Below are 23,842 nucleotides of genomic sequence, written 5' to 3' on the forward strand. Positions count from 1 at the left end.
TGTATAAATAATTTGTAAACATTTCATTGCACATTAAGCTGACTTTTTTTACTGTTATAACTTACCCTCCCCTCCCCCACCCACCCCGGTGCCCAATATCTGCGAGCATTATGTTTGTTACAGAAACTTCACATACTGCAGGACACGAGTAATGCGCCCTCCTTATATTGGTGGTCCCCGTAAAACACAGAATTCCTGGCTATGATCATACATTAAGACCAAGAAACTAAACAAATTAACATTTCACTTAATCAGAAACACTTTGAAATCAAGTGTCATAGTCATTTGTTACCTCGCTATCTTATAAACAATGGAATATATTCATATTATTTACTAATTGGCTGTGAAGATTAAACCAACCCGGGAATTATATAAAAAAAGAAGCTTATTACTTCATGCTAACGTACATCATGCAGGTAATTTGTAAGAAAACGACATGCAAGAGAGGTGAGCACGAAAACCAAACTACCAAACTACCAAATTACCAAACTACTAAACTACCGAACTATACTGATCCATTCCCAGCCCCCAACCTCCCCTGTAGCCCCCCCCCCCCCCTTCCGTACCATTGCATCGAGACTGTGACTGTGTGATCATCATCAATGTTTATCACAGGAAGGGAACAGATATATCTCAGAAAGGGAACATATACTACACAAGAACTTAACCATGTAGATATGTACATTATTAAGAATAGCAACATAATTAAATAAAACTTGTATATATGTACAATATTAAGAATAGCAACATAATTAAATAAAACTTGTATATATGTGCAATACTAAGAATAGCAACATAATTAAATAATACTTGTCTATATGTATAATATTAAGATAGTAAAAGAATTAAATAATACTTGTCTCTATGTATAATAGTAAGAATAGCAACAGAATCAAAGAATACTTGTCTATATGTATTACATTTTGCACTAATCAATATACAAAAAAAATCAAAGCAAACAGGAACCCTGGTACGGCATAGCATGCATAGTCCCATCCCTATTAGGGGTGGGTGTTCCCCCCCCCCCCCTCACCACGAATGTTGTATGAAGTTTAATATTATTATTTGCTTGAAAAATAATTTGAGTTATCCTATTCACAACAATATCTATACAAATTTAAAAATTGTTCTCTTCTCGTCTCAGTTTATACTAAATGTCAATTGAAAGAGATAGCAGTGATTATTCATTCATCCCTTGGACGTCATGATGGCAGTGATGAATATTCAACAGTCTAAACAACATCGTTAATTGCAGTGATCTGCGGTGCAGGTGATTTCGAGTTGTTTCCATTGCAATCACAGTCTTCGGCCCTGTTATCGTATCCCGTCAACACCTTCAGACGTTTTATAATATACGCCATCAAATTATTCCTTTCATCATTGCCTTCGTTTCCAGCTTGATCAATACTGCTCACGTGAGGTGTCTGAGAGGCAAGGTTCTGGATGGAAAGACAGGAAAATGCTTTTTCACTTTCGTCAAATTGGAGATTTTATAGTTACGATGAGCTAGTAATATTAATAATAAAAAAAATAATAATTATAATATTGGACATTTATAAAGCGCCGGTAACCGTCCAAAAAAAGACGCGCATGGCATGGAAGATATGTTGAAGACTTTGATTCAGATGTTAATATTAAACACTTTCAACACTGGCTTCTATTGTTGTCAATACAGTGGGGTTGGGGAATGTTTACTTTAAGCATGACATTGAATGAAAAGAATAACAATAAACACTGAACAGTCAATAGATAACAGATAACACAGTTAATCTAATATGATCATACAAAATGAATATTTCGCTGATTAGACTGACATGCTTCGGTATCATGCAAACTAGAAATGATAGTTCGATACATTCGAAATTTAAAGGTATCAAAAGCAACTACAGAAACAGACCTGCCAGATAAAAAATAAATGTCGACGAAGATGTCTGCTTCCCATCAGCTCCCCTATATTTGTTAAACTAATGTTTTGTTTTTATACTAAAAGAATCCACTTCATTAGATTCCACATGGTCAATTGTCATGTACGATGAATAATCAGAAAGTCTAAAACTTTGTCATTTTTTTCATTTATCATATGAGTATACCCAGTGATGTGGATAGGATCCAACGTGCGGGGGGGGGGGGCAAATGACAGGGCGACTTTTTTTTCTTCAAATAAAGTACACTTTAATAGGGGGGGTCTATGTTTGGTTAAAAATGGACAATTTTGTTAGTTTTTATCAACCCCAGTATTATTAAGGAGTGTCACAGTAGTTAACGCCGCGGTGCCTTTCAATCATAAGGTCCCGAGTTCGAGTCACTCCAATTGTCGTCTAGTTACAGAGTTGTTGACAATTGTCAATTCATAATTATGGGACGTTAAATATGAATCTAAGAGACTGAGGGTTTCTTGGCAAAGGAGCTCCGGGAGAAATCACCCGGGTATTTAAATTAGGTTACAAAAGAAATAGCGGTTAATCGTAGGATCACTATCGGAAAAGGGATGAAAATTACCAGCGATTGAAGCATGCTAGATTTATTTAGTTTGTAGTGTGCATTGTCTTGAGCAAAATTTTGTTTGCAGCTTACTTTAAGAATTCGGAAAGAGAGGAACTTGGCCCGTGGGAACCCTTCCTGCATGGCTACGCCCTGAGTGTCTTACTCTCGTTACAAACTAGCAACCAATTTGAAGGAAACTGCCCAATGATTAACAGAAGACAGTGAAGCGCAGAGTCATATATACATACCGGGGTATTACTCATTGATATCCGTCTATCCGCTTTCGGATATTTGTACACGAATACTATCTGAAACGAAAAAAGGAAATTATTTTCTTATTTGTTCTCTATTGATATTCCAGAAACGCACGAGTTACTTGCATGAAAATGACATTCTAAGCATGCGCAATTAACATCAATCTCCCATTCCCAGTCGGGGAGGGGTTCAGGAGGAATGTTTTGCGTTCAGACGTGGAAGAATTATGCCACTGCTATGAGTGTTGCTTCAGAATGCACAATTTGACGTCTTTCGTTTTCTATCTAGGGGAGGATCCCACACTCCCCAACATGGCAGTCGGCTTCAGCGACCCCAGGATCATACCTTTCTCGCCTCCCCCCTCTGGCCCGTCAATAAGGGTTCATCTCCTATACTTAAATTATACATGGACTTTAAAATCCCAACCACCCCCCCCCCCCCTTCCTACACCTACATTTCCAATGAAAAACAGTGCTGAAAAAATCATAACAAGTTTACCTTTGGGACAAAGATGACGAGGAGTACGAATGTTGCACAGAAGGTTTTGATAGCTGATAATAGAATAAATTGGAAAGAGGGTTGCTCTGGAAACGCCAGGGACATACTAAAACCAATGATGCAGAGTAATGTCGTGTTGTAAACACAGATGCCGATTAGTTTGCTATCATTCAGGGCCGGTATAGTCACCTGTGTCGAAAGCAAAACCAAACGAGAAACAATGTTGAAAATAGTTACCTCAGTGTTATACTTCAAATGGGGTCGATATATTTTAGTTGGCACGCGACATAATGCATAATTAGAGTCGATATATTAATCCGTCCTTTTGTTAATTCTCCCGTCTGGAAGCGACAGGAGAACATTGTTTCAGATATGTTAACAAACAGAATTTGTTTTTATGTTTTTGGTTTTGTTTTTGCCACTTGAATGTTTAAGAACAAACTTGGATGAACATGTGGTGCGGAAATTGAGTCAATTGAAACAATTTTTAGACCACTTTATAGCTTCAATACCTAGGATAGGAATTAGTTTACCGATGAGTAAAATGGATTTATATTACTTATCATTACCAACGTATAAAGAAGTCTGTGTGCATGGTCACGATACGGTAAACTTAAGGTGCCATAAATAGTTTTAGCCATCCATTGAAGTGTAGCGTAGTAAACACTTTTACAAGGACTTAGAGACTAATAACCTTGACGATATGCTATGTTAGTTAATGGAGAATTTCTATATAAGGAACATTCTACTTAAAAATCACACTTATAGATAGACGGAATGTTTTCCTCAGTTGTGACCATAATATCGTGTGTTTAAACAGCTTATTTACATTAAGCCACTTTTTTGTTCTTATATTTTCGCCAAACCTACTGAATATAACTCAAATCAAAATTACAATTAATCAATTCAGGAATCATTCGATATTTATTATTCACAATATGACGTCACCGTTAAGCATCAGTCGCGTAATTGAAGTGGTTAAAATTCATATTTAAGATTTTTATTCGTCACCCAGACAGTTTTCATAGACATTAAATATAATTAATAAAGAAACACAGAAAATCGGTAACCTTTTTATATATTATTATCGATAATGTAAGCAGTACATCCAGCTAATGAAATATAATTTGAATGGTAGTTATTTTATTTTTTTCAAATCAAATCGGAAATGTACCAAAATTGGTTTAGGAAGTTGTTTAGACTTTACCTTCACCAAGAGGATCAATCAATACTCAAATTGGAACAAAGCAGTCCTTATTAGGATAGGGACAACCTCGACTCGTACAATGCACAATAATTCGAATCTCAAGCCAGCATAAATCCGTTGATCTTTTCCCCCAAAAAATTAAAACAAGAAGAGAAACTGACAAAAAGACTACTTACTCGTCTCGTCTGCCAAGCGAGAAAAACCCCGAAAATAAGAATTAAGCCCTTGTAGACGGCTAATACACCGGTCCATACGGTAACATGTTGGCAATTGCATGTATGAATGTAATGACCGAAATCCAGATTCTGAAACGGAAGTATCAAAATAGACATGAAAAGGCAAAAGATCTACAGACCACAGAACCATAACGAAGAGAGAAACGGGTGTGTGTGGGGAGGGGGAGGGTAAGGGGGAGGGGAGGGGAGGGGATGATTTCAATTTCCCTCAGTATAAGTGACTTAATGGGTTGTTCGTATTAAGCATGCTGTCACACTTAATTATATACATTACTATCCAACATATCATTGCTTTATTTATGATTATTATTTTTCTTTTATTGTTCACTGATCGCAACCCATTTTGTTGTGGTACAGAGTCATAATATCGCAACAAACCTGAGTAAATTGGTATGATGTTCGTTCATGTTGGAATAAATAAGTACAGTGTGTATTGACAGTAAGAACCGTGCAACCTTAATGTAACAGGGCAACTGTAGAATTTTGTATTTATAACTAAACTATTTAAATAAATAATAACACGTCGTGCAGGCTAACAACCATCATATCGGCGTCGACATAGTCGCTACTTATTTTTACTTAGCATTCTGTAGATATTACACGTGAATAAATAGAGTCATATGGAACTCATATAGTAAGATTCACATACTGTGATGTTAAATTGGCAACGAAATTACGAAAACAAAAATAAAAAACTCAAATAAAAAAATACGATATACGAGAAGGATATGAGAAAGACGGCAGTTTCAATTCAAGGAGTAGAGAAATGATACTGGCAAACCGTTTTGCTTTGTAATTGGAAAGTGGTATAGTTTATAGTGAACTTTAGGTTAATGATTTTGGGGGGATGTACAAAGGGGTAGCACAAACGTAGTATGAAACGTGTAATATTGATTTAAACATATCTTTAAAACTTACAGTTCTCTGATGACGTAATGGGTCCAGCACTTGCCACAAAAGTAGAATAATGAAGTCGACCAGGAGAAAGATGCCGACCATTACAAACAGCTCTGAATCTTTTATGACCTGGAAAATATTGAAAAGGTAACTACAGCTTAAAAAAAAAAAAAATCTGACCGTGCACCTAACTTCATTGCAAACGTATAAAGCTTCACAAGGAAAGATGACCTTAAGTAACGGACTTGGGCTATGAAAATATCCATCATTTTTTTTCTTCTTTTAAGTATATATAGACTCTTTTAAATAGCACATGTTTTGAAAGTTGTTTTACATAATATATTAATAAAGGTAGGGAAAGTTCTGGAGAAATGATAAAGAAATGAAAGACACTATGCACATACAGTAGACTATCATATAGTAACGAGTTCATCGGGATGTGGATTTGGAGTCTCTTCCCGCGCTCCTAATGTTTCTGTTCAGGATAACAGATTACAGGAATTCAAAAGTATGTGGCCTGGTCTGGTTGGACAGGTGGCAATATTGTCCATGGGGTCCGACTTGGGCCCCTCTCAATATCTTTGTATCTGACTTGCATGCACATTTTGGTAAACAATTATTTATCTGAATTTTCTCCGATGTAAGGAAGGTTGATGTATAAAAGTTGGAACTTGTTGTCCAGACCTTTCTGCTTCTAACTCAGTAGTTATCTCCAAATATATTTGTCGTTTGGGTTCAGAGTTTAAAAATATGGTAAAACAGCCATTACCATACACAAACGATGGATTATAAGTATTCCTGTAAAAATAATTATATTTAATATAAACAGTTCACAACTATAAATAGTTCTAATCGGCGCGTTTATATAAAACTCGTCTCCCTCTGAGGCATCATCGTGGTATATGTATTTATACGGAACAGATTTACAGTATATAATATGGCATAATCAAACTGTCTGGGGTACGACTTCAAACTGTCAACTTCCTTTGTCATGTTAAATGGTTTCTTACCGTTCGTTTTGCTCCTCCATTAGTGCTAGCGACCTTATAAACCCTCCACGTTTTACTGAATAGGGTTCCAAAGCCAAGAACGAAGCCGATAGAAAGGAGCCAGATTCTAAGCTGTGGGATCAATTTGTAGAGGTTCTAGTCAACATTAAATCAACAGCGTATACATAAACGTACCGTATAATATAAGCCTCTCTTCAGTAAATACGTTTATAGGCTAGTAGTCAATTGAGCCAGATGAACGTAATACGAAGAACGTGAGTACAGGTTTACCAGTTCACGATCGTATATGCATCCCAAAGAAAGTAAAAGTGAATGTCAAGTACTATCAAAATATGCGGTTGCCATGGGAACCGAGGTCAAAGGTTACGTGGTTAAAGGTCAAATGTATATTTTTTAGCGCGATTAATTGTTTTATTCCAAGGGGAAACCTTGTATTGACATACAACCTTCACTGACAGGCATACTGGAAATGTCAAGTGGTACGTTCCTACTACTGCCAGATTGCGTAGCTAATGATATTTTTTTTTATCATTCGAAATCAGTGTTTGCTGGCGATGAGATATGCAACGCCACGGTTTGCCCTCTTGTTTTGTTCATTTGCATAATGGGAAGTGGTGAGCATTGACGCTGCTCTCTTATTTAATTCAATCCTTATTAATATTGTATTTATCAATTGATTACTTTATACATTCGAACTAATGACGTAATACTGGTTTTGTGCATAATCTACATGATTAGTTGAAAAGGTGGCAGATGCATGTACGTGATAAATTATAGAGTTTTGGTCAATTTCGTGGTTGTGTTCTCGTAGTGAGATATCAGTATTTATTCTGGTCAATTTTATATCAATATTACGCAAGACCAAATATCCTTTCAGGTGATGGTTGTAAAGTATTGCTTGAATTTTTACATGAAAACTTAAAACAATGGATAAGGTCTTACGAAATTATATGAAATTTAATGTCGACTTACCATACAAAAACCAGGGAATAACTCTCTTTCCCCGTCCCCGCTGACAATTTCTGATCCAATGACACATATCGATAGATATATCATAATACAGCCAATCACGATAAGATTGTTGAGGCGAGGACTGGACAGTTTAACAAAGCTTAAAAAGTACAAAAAGAAATTCATGTTAGAAAACAAAATTCTACCAAAAGGGAGAAGATATGGCAAATCATTCTTTCTTTCTTTCTTTTCCTTCGGTTTTTTCTTAAATTTGTTTTTGTTCATTGATACAGTGAACACCATCAGACAGGACTTGTTTTCAGTGTGGAAAAAGACGCTACCACACTAATCCTAACTAGATCAGTCAAATCCTCAGCCAATCGTGTAAAGTCCTCAGCAGACTATGCCTAACTATTCATAGAAATCCTGTCACTATTTTTTTCTTTTTAAATTTTCATCAATTTAAAGAGTAAACTCACGTATGTTTTCGAGCCAGGACGTTGAAAGCTAGAAAGCAAATAGCAAGTAATATTCCCAAACTGGCCAACGAGCACAAGACAATGTAGGCGACAGCAGTTAGGCCAAGCTCTACGGCTGGCGTACGATCCAATGGTACCACATTATCTATACAAAAGGGAGAAATTGTCATAACTGTTATAATAATTCATTTTATACCTATATAAAATATCTATATCATGTGGTCGTCTTTCTACTCTGTTTTTTGTTGTTGTCCTGTTTGTCTTTCTCCTCTGGATCAGTGTCCTGATCACGTGGTCACTAAAGAAAGAGGCGTTGCATGCAAGTTCCCTTTGTTTGTCTTTCTCCTCTGGATCAGTGTCCTGATCACGTGGTCACTAAAGAAAGAGGCGTTGCATGCAAGTTTCCTTTGTTTGTCTTTCTCCTCTGGATCAGTGTCCTGATCACGTGGTCACTAAAGAAAGAGGCGTTGCATGCAAGTTTCCTTTGTTTGTCTTTCTCCTCTGGATCAGTGTCCTGATCACGTGGTCACTAAAGAAAGAGGCATTGCATGCAAGTTCCCTTTGTTTGTCTTTCTCCTCTGGATCAGTGTCCTGATCACGTGGTCACTAAAGAAAGAGGCGTTGCATGCAAGTTTCCTTTGTTTGTCTTTCTCCTCTGGATCAGTGTCCTGATCACGTGGTCACTAAAGAAAGAGGCGTTGCATGCAAGTTCCCTTTGTTTGTCTTTCTCCTCTGGATCAGTGTCCTGATCACGTGGTCACTAAAGAAAGAGACGTACATGCAAGTTCCCTTTGTTTGTCTCTTTCCTCTGTTTTATTGTCCTAATCACGTGGTCACTAAAGAAAGAGGCGTTACATGCAAGTTCCCTTTGTTTGTCTTTCTCCTCTGGATCAGTGTCCTGATCACGTGGTCACTAAAGAAAGAGACGTGCATGCAAGTTCCCTTTGTTTGTCTTTCTCCTCTAGATCAGTGTCCTGATCACGTGGTCACTAAAGAAAGAGACGTGCATGCTAGTTCCCTTTGTTTGTCTCTTTCCTCTGTTTTATTGTCCTAATCACGTGGTCTCTAAAGAAAGAGGCGTTACATGCTAGTTCCCTTTGTTTGTCTTTCTCCTCTGGTTCGCTGTTCGGAAACGTTTTGTTTCTCAATTTTGTAGGTTTGCTCTTCGTTTGTATCAATTTCAAATTGTCATCTTTCTGATTGTGTTTTCCTGTCATGGAGTAGAAACAAATCTTTCATCTTTACCGTTTCAATACTGCCAGTTATTAAATTTAACCGGTGTCTATATATTCTTTGGGAAATGTATTTAATGAAAGTCATAACTAACCGTGCCACATAAATTGTCCATGCCAAGTTGTATCTAACGAGCCATTTGTCGAAGATGAGACAGTCACAATCGCTGTCTCTTCAAAATCTGAAGGTTAAGAGAAATAGATGTGTGTATTTACATCTTTCAATTCTAAATTCAAAAAATCTCTTGACAATTTTCTCTCTCATCAACAGAATATTTTGTACAGGTAAAGCACACATTTATGCTTACGTGATTAATGTTATATACGTTTATACATTAACACTCCTGTGAAAATTAATGGCTAGGAAATAAATGGCTAGATTATGCTAGAAATATATTGACAATAATAATGTAGTTTTTTAAGCAGTGCTGGTAAAAGCTATGTCAAGGAAGGGTATAAAATTTACTATATCAAACCTGGTCTCATTTTGCATATGAATGGCCGATTAGCTTCACAGTCTATCGGTCTCCATTCGCCTGATCCAACATTCCAAACGTAACACGAGTCGTCACCTTCATTGAAACCTACCGGGGTCCAAGATGCATTTCGAGTGGTATCAACCCAAACTAGCTTGTCTAACGACTCTTCGTATGTTAAACCAATATACCTTGAGAAAAGAAGAACAATACGATAATAATAATAATAATAATAATAATAATAATAATAATAATAATAATAATAATAATAATAATAATAATAATAATAATAATAATAATAATAATAATAATAATAATAATAATAATAATAATAATAATAATAATAATAATAATAATAATAATAATAATAATAATAATAATAATAATAATGATAATAATAATAGTAATAATAATAATAATATAAAATATTAATAACTCATGCCAAAGACAATGCTATGGATAAAGCGCGTACATAATGACCGACCGCAAATTCAAGGAAGGTGGGTGCGGTTGGTGGGATGGGATGGGGCATTTAGAAAATGCGTTTGCTAGACCTTTTTTTAAGACTTCAGTACATTTTTAGTATTAACTTGCTGAGGGGGAGGGGATGCGGTAACTTCCATATAGGTAGTATAAGAGGGGGTAGGGATGGGGGGTTTCCACTGGCAGTATTTCCTTTATTGTAAAAGGATAAACAACATAATAAATATATTATATTTGTTATTAGGTAGTTTGATATGACGAAATTACTATAAGAGAACACTTGTAGGTCATAGTTAAAATATTTTGGGCTTGTAATATTGTAATATTCTTATGAAACATCATTTATGCTATATCACAAGCTAAGCTGTGTATACCATATACGTGCTGACGTCATAGACATGAGCGCAATGAAGGACATGTTTTTTTTTTTAGTAATAGCTTGCATTCGTCCCATTGATATGTATCCGGATGTAACTCTGCAACCAGAAAGGTATATCAACCGTTTGTTTATTGTTTGTCGTAAATAGTGGTTACGAAGAAACGTGGTAAATGTATGCAAAATTACAGAAATGGCTAACAAAAACTTCAAGTTAGCACGTCACAATTACTCTCCCTCAGACTGCAAACTTTAGTAAGCCTTATACGTTCATGTTTATAATCCTAAAGAGTGGTATAGACGGAAGGTTATAACGACCACATGAGTGAATCCCTTCAGTTGTATGTATTTGTATTTTGTATTGTATGTATTTTAGATCCTCCTGCAAGCAGGAACTCGTTTACAAGTTAAAACTTGTAAACAAAATGACAGACTGTGAGTACTTGTTGAGGAGCATATGCGGCAAAACACTTTATATCCCTTTCTCCATTCACTCTCACCAACATGACCCTTCTCAAATAAAATTGGCACCCATGACTGCATATACGACGCACATGGTTGGTGTATAACTTACCATTCGTCGTCAATTTGAGAACCAATAAATTCATATTCTTCGTTAGAAAGTATCCAGACCATAGCGGAGGGTTGACTATCTGTTTGATCTCGGCAGTATTGGCTAGCATCTTTCCAGTTTAATGGTTCGTTCATGAATTTGTAACAGTAGAACTGGAATAGCGTCCACTCCTCTCTACAGGTGCCTGATAACGAGAACAAGAGCTGGTAAACAGATAAAGGTACTTAATGTCCAAAGACGGGGAGTTGTGGGGTGTGGGTGGGGGGGGGGATGGATTTAATAGTAACTGATTAATCCAAACCGAACCATGTTTAATGACTACATGCATCGACTTATGAACTGTTGGAGCGTAGGCTACCAATATAAAAGGAATTACCCTGTTCGACCCCTAGGAGAGGGCCACTTAAGGAAAACGACCGGTATTACAAACAAAACAAATAAAAATACACCAGGGAGAGCATGCAACGGTTGATGTTTTGGAACGAATATTTTCTTTGAGGAGGGGAACTGGTTGCTAAAGGGATTTAATGTTGCGTTGTCTGTATTTTTTGCCGTAATCGACAAACTGTGCACTGTTGAAGTATCTCGGTTAATTGAATATTGAAAGAAAATTGAAAGAAACCAATGACTTCTTTTAAAGAAGCAGTATAGGATATTTTGTACCATACTGGGTTATCATAAAAATCCGATCTATAAATAGATTTTAAAGAGATAAACAGATTTTAAGTGCACTATTGAAGAGCGTTCGATTACCTTGTAATTGTTGGATAGTTATTGGGCCCTCTCGATCACCGGCTGAAAAAGATACTGGACCCTGACGAGAACAATAAACATAGTTGTGAGCCTCAACTGTGTAATATTAGAACTCTTTGATTTGAACTTTCGGAGAAATTCACGAAATTGACTCCAATGTATAAAGAAGAAGTATTCAGGCAATCGCCATGCATAATTCGTAAAAACGAAGAACACACAAAAAAAGGAAAATTACACAAGAAGGACAAGCAAATATGGCAACATTGTTGAGTCTGGAATGTTGGAAATTGTTGAATCATCTTGAATACCGACATACGCATTTAGTAGTATGCCAATTAGATGTAGGCTATAGTATATATCAACTTACATTTTTATTCACAATTCGAGCAGAACGGAAAGTACGTAATGGTAGAGAATAAAGAAGCAAAACAACTTCATTCAACGTGGAAATGTTGATATTTTACCGACTCACCTTCCCTTTACCGTTGACAGGCGTATTCATCCATAGACAAAAAATATACATTATACGAGTAAGTATACATCAAACACTTAAATTATGAAAAGTGCTTAATTCTTTCGGTCTGGAATATTGAATATTATTGAATTATCTTACACACTACTGACCGACGCATTTATCAGTCACACAAATAAAGAAACAATATACGGTATGTAAGTATATCAACACACGTGAAAAACCATTAATAAATTTAATAAAATTATGATCATAAAAATAGAACTGGATTTGAACAGAAATCGAATTATGGAGTGGTAAAGGCAACTTCGTTAATGGTTAGTTTGAAATGTCTTGGATATTCCCCTGCGCTATATATGCTCTATATAGTTGTTAGTGATACGTAAACTACGACTCTCTCTCCTTGGAGGTGGGGAGTGGGGTGGGTGCCAATCAGAATTTGTCAGTATGTCCTGAACGCCGGTATCGAGGTACTTACTAGGTAACCAGAAATCACACCACAGTTTCATTCCATACAAGCTAGAATATATCAGAGAAAGAGTTATAAAACACGAAACTTCTTGTAAATCTTGTAAAAAACGTCTATTCTAACAAATACAACACATAATAGCCTAATATATTATTTGGTCCTGCAACTTGTACAAGTATCACTTTTGCATATTTTTTAATGATTTTTCTATTATATATACTTCATTACTTTTGCAAATACTTACGGTTACTCCCAAAAAGTTAGACGAACTAATAGTGTCGAATATTACGGAACCAATGTCTGTGTCATTGTAAGTGAAATCCTCAAGCCGACGCCCTCGCTTTTCTAAAATGTCCACTGATTGGTTGAAAGATAGGGCCACTGCCAAAACGGCATCGTAACCGAATGGTTCCAATCCAGAAAGTGTCGTTTCCCGAAAATCAGATGATTCAAGTTGTCTTTTCTTCTCCAAAAACTGCTCTTGGAAATCTGAAGTTTGCTGGAAAGGAGCAACAAGAAAATTTTTTTTTTTTTCTGATTATGTCGGCCAGAAATTTGAACATTTGTTCATCTTCTTCTTCTTCTTTAATTTATAAAAAGAAATTTATCACGGGACTTAAGAGACGGGTACGGGTACTCTTTTCATAAAAGAACTGAAATAAATATGTGCCCTTTGAAACTATCTCCAGGCTCGACGAGAGGAGTGTGATCAGGGACACTAATTTTCTATTGGATACTATACAGAATGAGTTTACATATATTCATAATTGTTTTGTGCAAATAAATTGTCACTTAATGTTAAGAAAACTACCTCTATTGTGTTTCGTACACCTTCAAAGCACTTAAATCCTAACATAAATAGTATCAGACTTTGCGGTGTTGAAGTTATGCTGTCTAAGACTACTAAATTTCTTGGCTTTTATATCGATAATCATCTTTCTTTGAATAATCACATTCAGAATATTTGTATGAAAGTGTCTAAAGGCGTTGGAGTTCTTAATAGACTTCGCCAAATCCTTCCCAAAAGCACATTGGTCACTTTTTATAATACACTCATACTTCCCTATCTTACCTATTGTAATGTTATTTGGGGCAGTACCCATGCTTCTAGAATTCAACCCCTTTGTTTACTTCAAAAGAGAGCCATTCGTTATATTTGTAATGCGGATTACCTCCAGCATGCAGCACCCCTGTTTACTACTCTTAACGCTCTTAGTATCTATGACATAAATCGTTATTATGTTGGTATTTTTATTTTCAATTGGTTACATGATAATGCTCCGTCGACTTTTCGCAAATATTTTCAGTTACGTAACAATCCCTATCCTAACCGTGCGCCAAATCATTTTTCTGTTCCTTACTTTAGACTTAGGTCTTCACAACTTGGTATTCGTTATGTCGGCGTAAAACTTTGGAATTCCCTCCCTACTACTATTACTGGTTGTAAAACTTTGAACACCTTCAAAAAACGTCTTAAAGAGTATCTTATATCAAACTATCATTGATTTTGTATTTCCTTTCATTGCCATCTTTGTTCTGTTTTCTCTGTATACTTAAGCTTTCATTCTATATTTTATTTGTCAAGGGGTGTCAACGTAAACAAGCTCTACAGAGCTTCTTGTTGGCACTCCTCAATCTCTTGTTCTCCTGTACATTTATCCACATCTATTGTCAAATTGCATACTTTAATACAAGAAATTGAAATAAAGTCTTATGAATTGAAAATTGAATTGAATTGGGTTACAGCCTCGAGTCCGAGGGGTCAATTTGTGAGCCCAGATGGGAGGGTGATATGGGGTTTATGAAGAGTGCGAAAGGGGGCGGTGAACTTATTGTGCCTGGGCCCTGACCTGGCCCACGGTGCCCCCCCCCCGGCCTACTCTTCGTTCCTGAAAAGTGATACATGTGTGCTAGAGAATCGAAAGGAACATGTACAGTAGAGTCCAATTGACTGAAAGACTACATTGGCCTTCATTAATTTCGTAAGATGTGGCCAATATAGGTGAAGTGATGAAGTTAGAAAGGGCGATGGAGCCGGGAGAAGACACGTGCCACCAATGCTGTGAAAGAAAAATACAAAAAATGCTCCACCTTCTCATAAACCAGATGTGCCTCATTTTGTAGCGATGTGCCTCTCACTCGCCCCCCCCCCCTCCTCCCTTTACCCCGAAATTGAGGCCCGATCCGACGCCGCCGAGGTCCTGCTCGACTCAATGAATATAATTATGCAAAGGTCACGACTGGAGGTCTTTGTCTAAAGACGAGACCATTGTCAGATTTAAACCATCCATTGAGATTGCTTACTGTCTTTTGGTTTCCACGACGGGATACTAATAATAAAGTTAAGAACAAATCTTTAAGAAAAGAAAAAAACCATCAAGGATCTTATAATGAAATGCATCTATATAATTTATGAAAAACTTACAATTCCGGATGGCAGATAGTTGTTAGAAGAAGAAACAATTGCAGCTTCCATACCGATGTACATAGACTCAAACACAGCCGTTTCTACTTCCTCATTGGTGCATCCCGTTACAGCTGCTGTATTTCGTTTCCACCACTGGTAGGAATACCATCCGGGTGTGATCCATACGTATCCTTTCCCATACAAACGGTTTTTATAAATCTGAACAGAAATAAGAAAATAGTAAGCATAATTGCTTCAAATATTAGAGAAAATCAATCTTATCCATATTAATTGTAGACTTCAATAAAGTAATCAGCGTATGCTTAGACGTTTGGGTGGGAGGGGCGGGGGTTGTCATAGGATTTCAATACACCAAAACTAAGAAAACTCTCTTACATTTTCACCATTTGAAGGTTAGTGTGGAGTACATGAACGTCTTAATACAGCCGACTGGACTAAGAGTGACCTTTCCCGTGTAACCATGCCATCTCTCTCACCTCCATTGTCTGTCCGGGCTGGGGGGGGGGGTCAGTTAGAAGATTTTCTAAATTCGGTCTGGAAATAACTATGGCCCTTCTCCTGGTGTACATTCCACTTTTTCAGCCTCAAACGAAAACTTCAAGAGTATTTATCAGCAAAATCTTGGACCTTGGCCCCGAATTATTAACCTAGTATATAGTCTAAATATGCCTCAGAATGCAATGTTTTACCTCTAAACTTGAAAAACAAATCAGAGGGAGGGCCCCATACCTCTCTAAATAAAAACAGCTTCAACGACCCCGCCAGGGTCACTTCCTTCTCTTAAACTCCTTTATTTGCCTCTGGCCCTTCCATAAAAGGTCATGCCCCTAAATCAGTAGACGTTTAAAATAAACAGCCTAAAATAACACGTGGGTTGATAATAGTGTAACTATTTATTAATTTAGGGACCCCTGCCAGTTTGGTAAGTTATATTAAACTGTATAGTATTTGCACTTTCATGATAACCCACAATTATTGGAACATATTATTAACTTATAATTAGAACTTGTTAAGTTTCATGATTGGTTTACTGCTAACAAAACTTTCACTAAACGTCAGGAAAACTAACTATATCGTTTTCAGTAACAGTAAGCGTAAGGCCGAAGAAGTTAATCTAGATCTTAAAATGAACAATGAGAGTCTGCAAAGAGTGAATTGCACTAAGTTTTTAGGTGTTTATATTGACTCCCGTTTAACATGGAACAATCACATACAGTCTATTGCAACTAAAACTACTAAGGGCTGTGGCATTCTCTCAAAACGTAAGCATGTTTTACCCAAGAGAATTTTGCGTTCGTTGTATCTTACTTTAATCGCAAATCAATATACATACTGCATACTAGTATGTATGTAAGTTATTTGTGTACTCTATGTACAGGGAGTGTATCACTAGATAAGCCCAAAAGGGTTTCCTGATACACTTTCTTTCACATTCCATAACTCTCTGTATTCGCTACATTTGTTGTATATATGTTGTAAAAAAAAACGAATAAAATAAACGAAATAAACGAATTATAGATACAGATGCAGACTTTTTCAGAACAAAATTGTACAACGTTTCACAATTTCGAACTGGAATTTTGTTTTTGCATCCACGGCTGAAATAATGTGCTGTGTATACTCAGTCTCGATCCTGATAAATAAACTCCCAAATGAAGCTGCATGTACAACAATTATTGTTTTGTTTTAAAACTCACCCCGCAAAATATTTCCACGGCAGTGTCTTCAAAAGCAAGAAGCACAAAAATCCTGAGATCTTCATCCTAAAGGGACAAAATAACAACAACAAAAAATACCAATTCAAATCGATTCCCCTACGTTATTATAACCTATTAAAGTTATAATAACATATATTAATGAAGATCCGAAGGAGTGGTTGACTAAAGTAAAGTCTGGGCCGATATAGGCCTGTGCAGGCGGCGCGGCTTCGGGGACAAGAAAGGACTGGAGCCTGCAGCCGGCCGTGGAAAGGCGAAGAGACTAATCATCATGTTAAACGTGCAGTCAGTAAGCTAAACGGGCCCCTATGTATTCTTTAGAGACTGAGAAATTGGTGGCTAGTGCTGCCAAATATCAAAAATTGTTCAACCAAGCCAACACTGCAGGGCTTAGGCGAATGTGGGCTCTCCTTTGGATGCTAATTACCGTCACTGCAACGGGCCCAGTTGCTTGTTGCTACGCCCACTTACTATAGTAATGTACCCCCCCCCCCCCCCAACAAAAAAAAAACCTGGTTCACCTGCGTAAATAAGTGAACATGATATTTTTTACAAAATTATTCGGAAACTGACCAACATGAGACAAAAAAAACAGCAACCGAGGTATGAGGAGAATTATTATAACAGACATATTAAAAGACCTCTTTGTGTGGTGGGGCAAGGTGTTGTTGTACCAGGTGTATAGCAAGTGCTGTACAGGTGGCTATACGGTGTCTTGTTGTAACTCTGGCTTGACAATTCTGTCATTGTCACAAATTAATGAACAGCTGTGTTTTTCTTTCTCCATTACGCATGGGGATAAATGTTTGCCTTTTTCTTTGATTTTTATAGTCTCTTATTCTTATATTTACAGTATTTCTTACCTTTAAATCCTGGAACTGACGATCAGTCGGTACTTCATTGATGACTTCGGAAACCGCAATTGTGATGCTGCTATTTGACAGTATTTCAAAGAAATGATTGTTAGCCTGTCACACACGAAAAAGAAGGGGAGCAATCGGAGAACACAAATGTTAAAAAAAAAAGCTTAAGAATTCCTTTCCCTTTAACATAATTCGGACCGTTCGTTTATTAACCCAATGTGAATGCCTTTTTGCCGTCAACTAATTGGACACAAATTAATGCTTGTGTTTGGGGCCTTGTTGGGGTCGTACCACAAATAATTCCTCCATTGACTTACACGCTAATTTGGTATAGAACTTTCCAAATGGCATAATCCTGCCCACCACATGCATGATGACACACGCATATTGTATTGTGTTATGACCGTTTAGATTATGAGCTAGGGGAATAACAAGATTGTGATACCGACACCCCCCCCCACTCCACCGTCAAACTCTTCTGTCTGCTCACTCTGAACAATACTCCGCCTTAACCAATGTAAATATTTTCTATTCTAAAAGGCTTTCAAAATCAACTTCAATCCTCCTTATTATCACGTGCTTTGAACTTACAAGCAGAACAAAACTTACAATGGATATATCTGAAGTGACTCCAAAAACAATGGCCCTGCATTTTAAGTCATGTTACACATACCTTCGAACGGACCGGACCACATACATCAGCAAATCATGACATATAACTATATATAGGAAACATTATGACGACAAGTTTGTACATGATATTACGAACGTGAAAATGGTCCATTCTTAGGCATATTTAGACTATCAACTATAAGTTTATTAAAGGCATTAAATGCATGGTTTTGTTAATATATACGGTTTACGCGCGCCACTGCCTAGCATGATACCCACCCACACACACCCACACACAGAAATGACACCCGGAATAGCATTTACTGCACTCTTGAAAGAAGATAGCAGATCACCTTGAAGGTCATTTCCTTCTTGATATTTCTTTCATTGGTTTAATTAATAATAATGATAACAATCAATAAATGATCTAAAATGATTCAGTCATGATTTCAGCAGTGTAGCAAAACACACGTTTATGAAATTAATATTGAATGTGAACTCTTTCCTACCGATATAAAAAAATCGTGGTTTTGAGATAAAGCTCCGATTCTTGTCCAGTTAAAATATTGCATTAGCCAGAGTTTTGGTGTATTAAGATGTGTCTCCGATACGTACGTCCGGAGAAAGTTTGGAAACCTCTTTCTGTCAGACAAGGTTGGCGAAGCTGCTGAATATGACATCTAACGAAAAGCGGAATAAAAATTAAAAATTAATTGTCGTCATGTAACTTATTGTATTAGGAATTGATGTGATATGATAATATATTGACTATTTCTCCAGCAGTGGACAGAAGGATGTTTAGTTGATAAGGTACGAATAAATTTCATTTATATTTCCTCAGCTACTTGAAAAGTATCAAAGTGCTTGTGAAATCCATTACACCCCAGTGAAACCCTCCCACCTCCTCCCCCCCCCCCCACCGAACTTCTATGTGATCAGTTAGTGAAACTACCGACCGGAGATTTGTATTGTCTTTTTTTACTTCCGTTGACTTTTTTTGTTGTTAATTATTGCGAGAGTTTTCTTTTTAATTATTGCAAGAAATGTGAATTGTCCAATTAATGCTCACAAGTCTCCGTCTATTGGAATACCTGCATCACAAGTGAATAGATGGATATGCTCTATAATACATACATACAGACACACACCCAGACATACATACATTCACACATACATACACACATACATACATACATACATACAAACAGCAAGGAAAAGGAACCCAATCATTGAAGGATATTACAGTAAAGATATATAATGCCATAAATAACTGGCAAAATGTTTCTTCGATGATTTAGACCGTCGCATTAATTCATGTTGTGTCGTGTTCCAATAGTAATAGAATATTTTGTAAAAGCATATACTATTTACGTAAGTGGCATAGCGTTGATATTACACACAATTATAAAGAGTCGGATATAACTCTATATGCACATATATAACCTATTTGGATATGTCTAGTCGTCAAAAGTCCTAACTTATGTTGTACCAGAAAGGTTTGTCCAGCTTGATGCTGCAGCATGCTATGTGAATCTTTTGCTGTGCATGGAAAGCTGTCAGCCTTAGTAGCCAACTATTCCAAACTATTTCTAAAACTGTTTCAATTCCAGAAAGAAAATAAGAAAACCACTCACCGTCACCAAATTCGCAAAATGCGATGTCTCTGCCACAGGCTGCGCATCCGTCGAACAGGCAGGCCCTATGAAGATCAATTTCTGAGGTTCTTCTACTATATGTCTATGGAACGCCCATATACCTTCCGAAGATCGACACTGCGTGTGGTGTAATAATGAAAAACATCACATCCATACATCTGGGAGATCTTATATCGTGTAATCATAAATAATCCCAAAAACATTTGAAAACACTTGATTTCAATCTTTCACAGAGGCAGACGCAGACCCAAGAGGCGTATGTGGTACTTGTACATCCCTGCCCCATCTCCCCCTTTTTTTCAATCGCAAACAAAACATCAGAGTAGTTATTAGCACAAATTGCATATAGAACTAATTAGACCTAATCTATTACCTATAAATATGCCTCAGAATATACAACTTAAGTACTAAAGTTTCACCTATTTTGCGGGGGACGACCCCAACCCCCCTCCCTCAGAAAGAAAGAAATACCCCATATGAGCTCGATTGCAACGACTTCAACTCACTGGCTACACCCCTTATTAAAAAAAAACCTTCCCGCTATATTGGATTTATTTCTTTGTCTCGAATCAAAAGTAAGAACCAACTTTTCATGAACTGCAAAACTTATAAGTTCAAATTATAATTTGCTTGGCAATGGGAAGAATGGAAATGAAACGAAATGAAATGAAAGAAGTGATATTTAGTTAAGCTTACATTCGAGTTTTTCCAGATTACACGTAGTTCATAATCCCTCAGAATATTGGGTTGAGCATTCACGTGATCCACCGCTAACTCAACAGCTGGGATCATTCCGCTTCCGTCCCAGATTTCACCATTTGCGTAAAAAGCTGCGATGTAAAGAGGTATTTTCGGTTTATTTATTGACCAATCGTTCACAATCGATATGGGAGACTCGGTGACAGAAACGTTCCAAAATTCGGTGACGTCATACTCTGGAGTGGTAGCAAGAATGTCCTCCACGAAACACACACAAATTAGAAGGATTAGTTTGGAGAAATTCAACGCTGTTAACATGATGATAAATTGTCAAAGTTTGGTTAATTCGTTGAAGGTAAAAATCCGACACGGCTCAAAGCTGCTGGATATATATGATTGTATGTCGTCTGCACGGGCGAGCTCTGAAATTGTGTGTGAATAGTTGGTGTTTTTAAGCATTTAAAGTAGTCATGGTTCGCTGAACCATCTCTAGGAAAATTCCATTCAACATTGCTGATGGATTTATGCATGACTGGCAATTTGCTAGAAAAGACTCTAAAGAAGCCATATAACTATTGTATTATAGTACGTATGCCTTATTGTTTGTGCTAGATTACGTTTTCGTCAAAAATACCGTATGAAAGATTGTGGTAAATTTCCAACGATTAACTTCGTTAGTATTGTAACTATTATGTTGTTGTTGCGGTTTCTTTTCGGTTCTTTTGTTTCCTGGCAAAGATCACTGATATGGAATGTAACTAGTAGCAATATAATAGTGTGTGGTATGTCGTACTGAATATGTAGTTATGTGCAAGACAATTGGTCAACAATGAACTTTTTGATACTCGGAATAAGTCCGGATTCGGGACCTCCAGAGCCTTGTTTGACCTGAGATTGACATCAGATTCTTGCGAGACGTAGTCATCAACCAACGCAAGCCATGCCGACTGCCAGTCGGGAAGACACGTTCAGTTTTCCCGACTGAAAGCCGACACGACTTAAAAAAAAACGAAATCTTGATCAGTCGTAGTCTTAAGCACAGCCGCATTTACTGTCCGACTATCCACGATTAGCCATGTAACGTAACGTAACGACGGTCGAGTTGACTCGGGTCCTGATTAGTTGGGGCAGTGTGGTACGGGCTTTAGGTCTTACAAGTAGGCCGCACCCCTAATGTAGAAACAAATCTCCATGCCATTGGACGATTGGGAAATGAGAAGACTTCAACCAGATTTAGCATTAGCTGTGTATGACTTGTCATAATAACTCTCAAATAGTCCTTATCCTAATACAATAGTTAAATCACTCCGATCGATCACAGTCATCACAGTAAAGATACCATACACGGGGGTTTCCATTGCGTTAACGTACATCAACTATAAGGCCGTCCTTGAACCATAAATAACAGCACTCAGGGGCACCAATAATGCCACTGGTAAATGGTTCACGCCTTTATGATTTTATTGAAATATAAGGCAATGGAATAATTGTTTTGGGTTTGCATGTGTGTTCAAGTAGCCAAAAAGGGGATATGATTCATGTATCTATATTGAATGTATGACATCATGAAAACTCATTCTGCTTTAGATTCAGATGTTAGTGGTTTTGAGATCCTATGCTGATGACTAACATATTCAAAATGGTATAATGGCCCGTATAGAGACGATAGGAAGTGGCGAGTATGGGGGTTGTAAAATGACCCTGAGGTTTGTTGACGACCGATTGAGGAGGGGAAGAGCAAAGGGTAACAGGCAAAGGTTTTTAGATAGTTCTGCAGACAGACAGTAGAAAGGGGCAATCTGGGCAATCTGGACAAACAGTTTTTATCGAGAATTGTTCATATCGATCGTTTTCTTCGAATTTATTTGATTGGTGATAACAAATATTGACAAACGAAATGTACTTTATATCAGTGTCTCGCATTCATCGGTGCCGCAGGTTGACCCTGTCAAGCTCTGGCCTTAAACACAACCACAAACGTTAAATATTATAACATATACACAACGGACCATGTAGTATAGCCTGGCAATTTACGTAGGCCTACATAATATGAATCTTTGTCTCTTCTGGTCTCGTTTTTTTACCAACTTGTCAGTTTCTTATGTTCTTCATACTTATATAGGTCTGTATTTGTTATTCATATATAGTTTTGGTATATGGTTCGTCGGTCTGTCTGTTTATGACACCAGGGAAGAGACGTCACGGAAATGATGACGCAGAAATGTAAGGTTCGTCGGGGCAGCCCGGCGTGTCAGTGGTCAACAGGCCTGACAACTTGATGAGGGTCACAGAGAAGTAGAGAGTCAAGTATGTTCTCAGTCATTTTTATACTAACTTTTCTACAAAATTAAGCATTGAAAATGGGTGCTCGGCGACACAATTGTACCCAGGGCCCGAATTGGCTTTCGACGCCACAGCAGATCAGTTATCAGTGGCCTGCTGGAGAGCCGACTACAGGGCGATCTAATCTCATAGCCAGTAGTAGTGCGCGTCAGGGAGGTAGCCAGGGGATCGATGGGAGCGATCGTTCCCCAGCCTCCCCCCCCCCACCCCATCCCCTTTGAGTACCCAATAAATAAAATTTAACTAAAAGCAGGAAAATAGATTTAAGCTCTCTTTTCAGGTTGAAAAAAGCTATGCCACCCTTTTCAATCTTTCCCCTGAAAGTTCGTCTGCTACGTATTACAAAACTCTTTTTATTGTTTATTTATTTATTATAGTATTTTAAGGCCATTTAGAATTTTATTAATGTTCCATATGGCGTTCAAAAGCCTTTGAAAATAGTCTGTCCATCAGGGTTGACAACCGTGCTGTAACTTATACGCTAAAAAGATATCCAGTCATAAATTACAGGTTACTCGCCACTTCTTCTATATCAAATCTTGTTGGACACTGACTGGGGTATCAGAACATGGGTCAGATGGACAGTGTCATATTCAGCTAGACTATGTAAGATCTTTGTATTATATCATATCGTATTGTGTGTGGTATGTCACATTTGCCGAGTATACTTGC

General features: G+C 37.3%; 1 protein-coding gene across 1 annotated transcript; it reads right to left on the minus strand.

Annotated features, from left to right (window-relative positions):
* Positions 1-1,194: 1,194 nt before the first annotated feature.
* Positions 1,195-21,425, minus strand: LOC139970894 (gamma-aminobutyric acid type B receptor subunit 2-like). Its single transcript, XM_071976957.1, has 19 exons — positions 20,825-21,425; positions 20,108-20,245; positions 18,983-19,153; positions 17,862-17,966; positions 16,978-17,043; positions 15,278-15,478; positions 13,097-13,351; positions 11,912-11,972; positions 11,159-11,342; positions 9,726-9,916; positions 9,345-9,431; positions 8,018-8,162; positions 7,560-7,698; positions 6,588-6,698; positions 5,599-5,706; positions 4,621-4,749; positions 3,238-3,426; positions 2,733-2,792; positions 1,195-1,439 (listed from the first exon to the last, which is right to left on the minus strand). The coding sequence occupies exons 1-19, from the start codon at positions 21,143-21,145 to the stop codon at positions 1,233-1,235; spliced, it is 2,868 nt and encodes a 955-aa protein (XP_071833058.1). The 5' UTR covers positions 21,146-21,425; the 3' UTR covers positions 1,195-1,232.
* Positions 21,426-23,842: the final 2,417 nt, after the last annotated feature.

This window comes from Apostichopus japonicus, chromosome 8 (assembly GCF_037975245.1).
Source record: "Apostichopus japonicus isolate 1M-3 chromosome 8, ASM3797524v1, whole genome shotgun sequence".
Lineage (NCBI taxonomy): Eukaryota > Metazoa > Echinodermata > Holothuroidea > Aspidochirotida > Stichopodidae > Apostichopus > Apostichopus japonicus.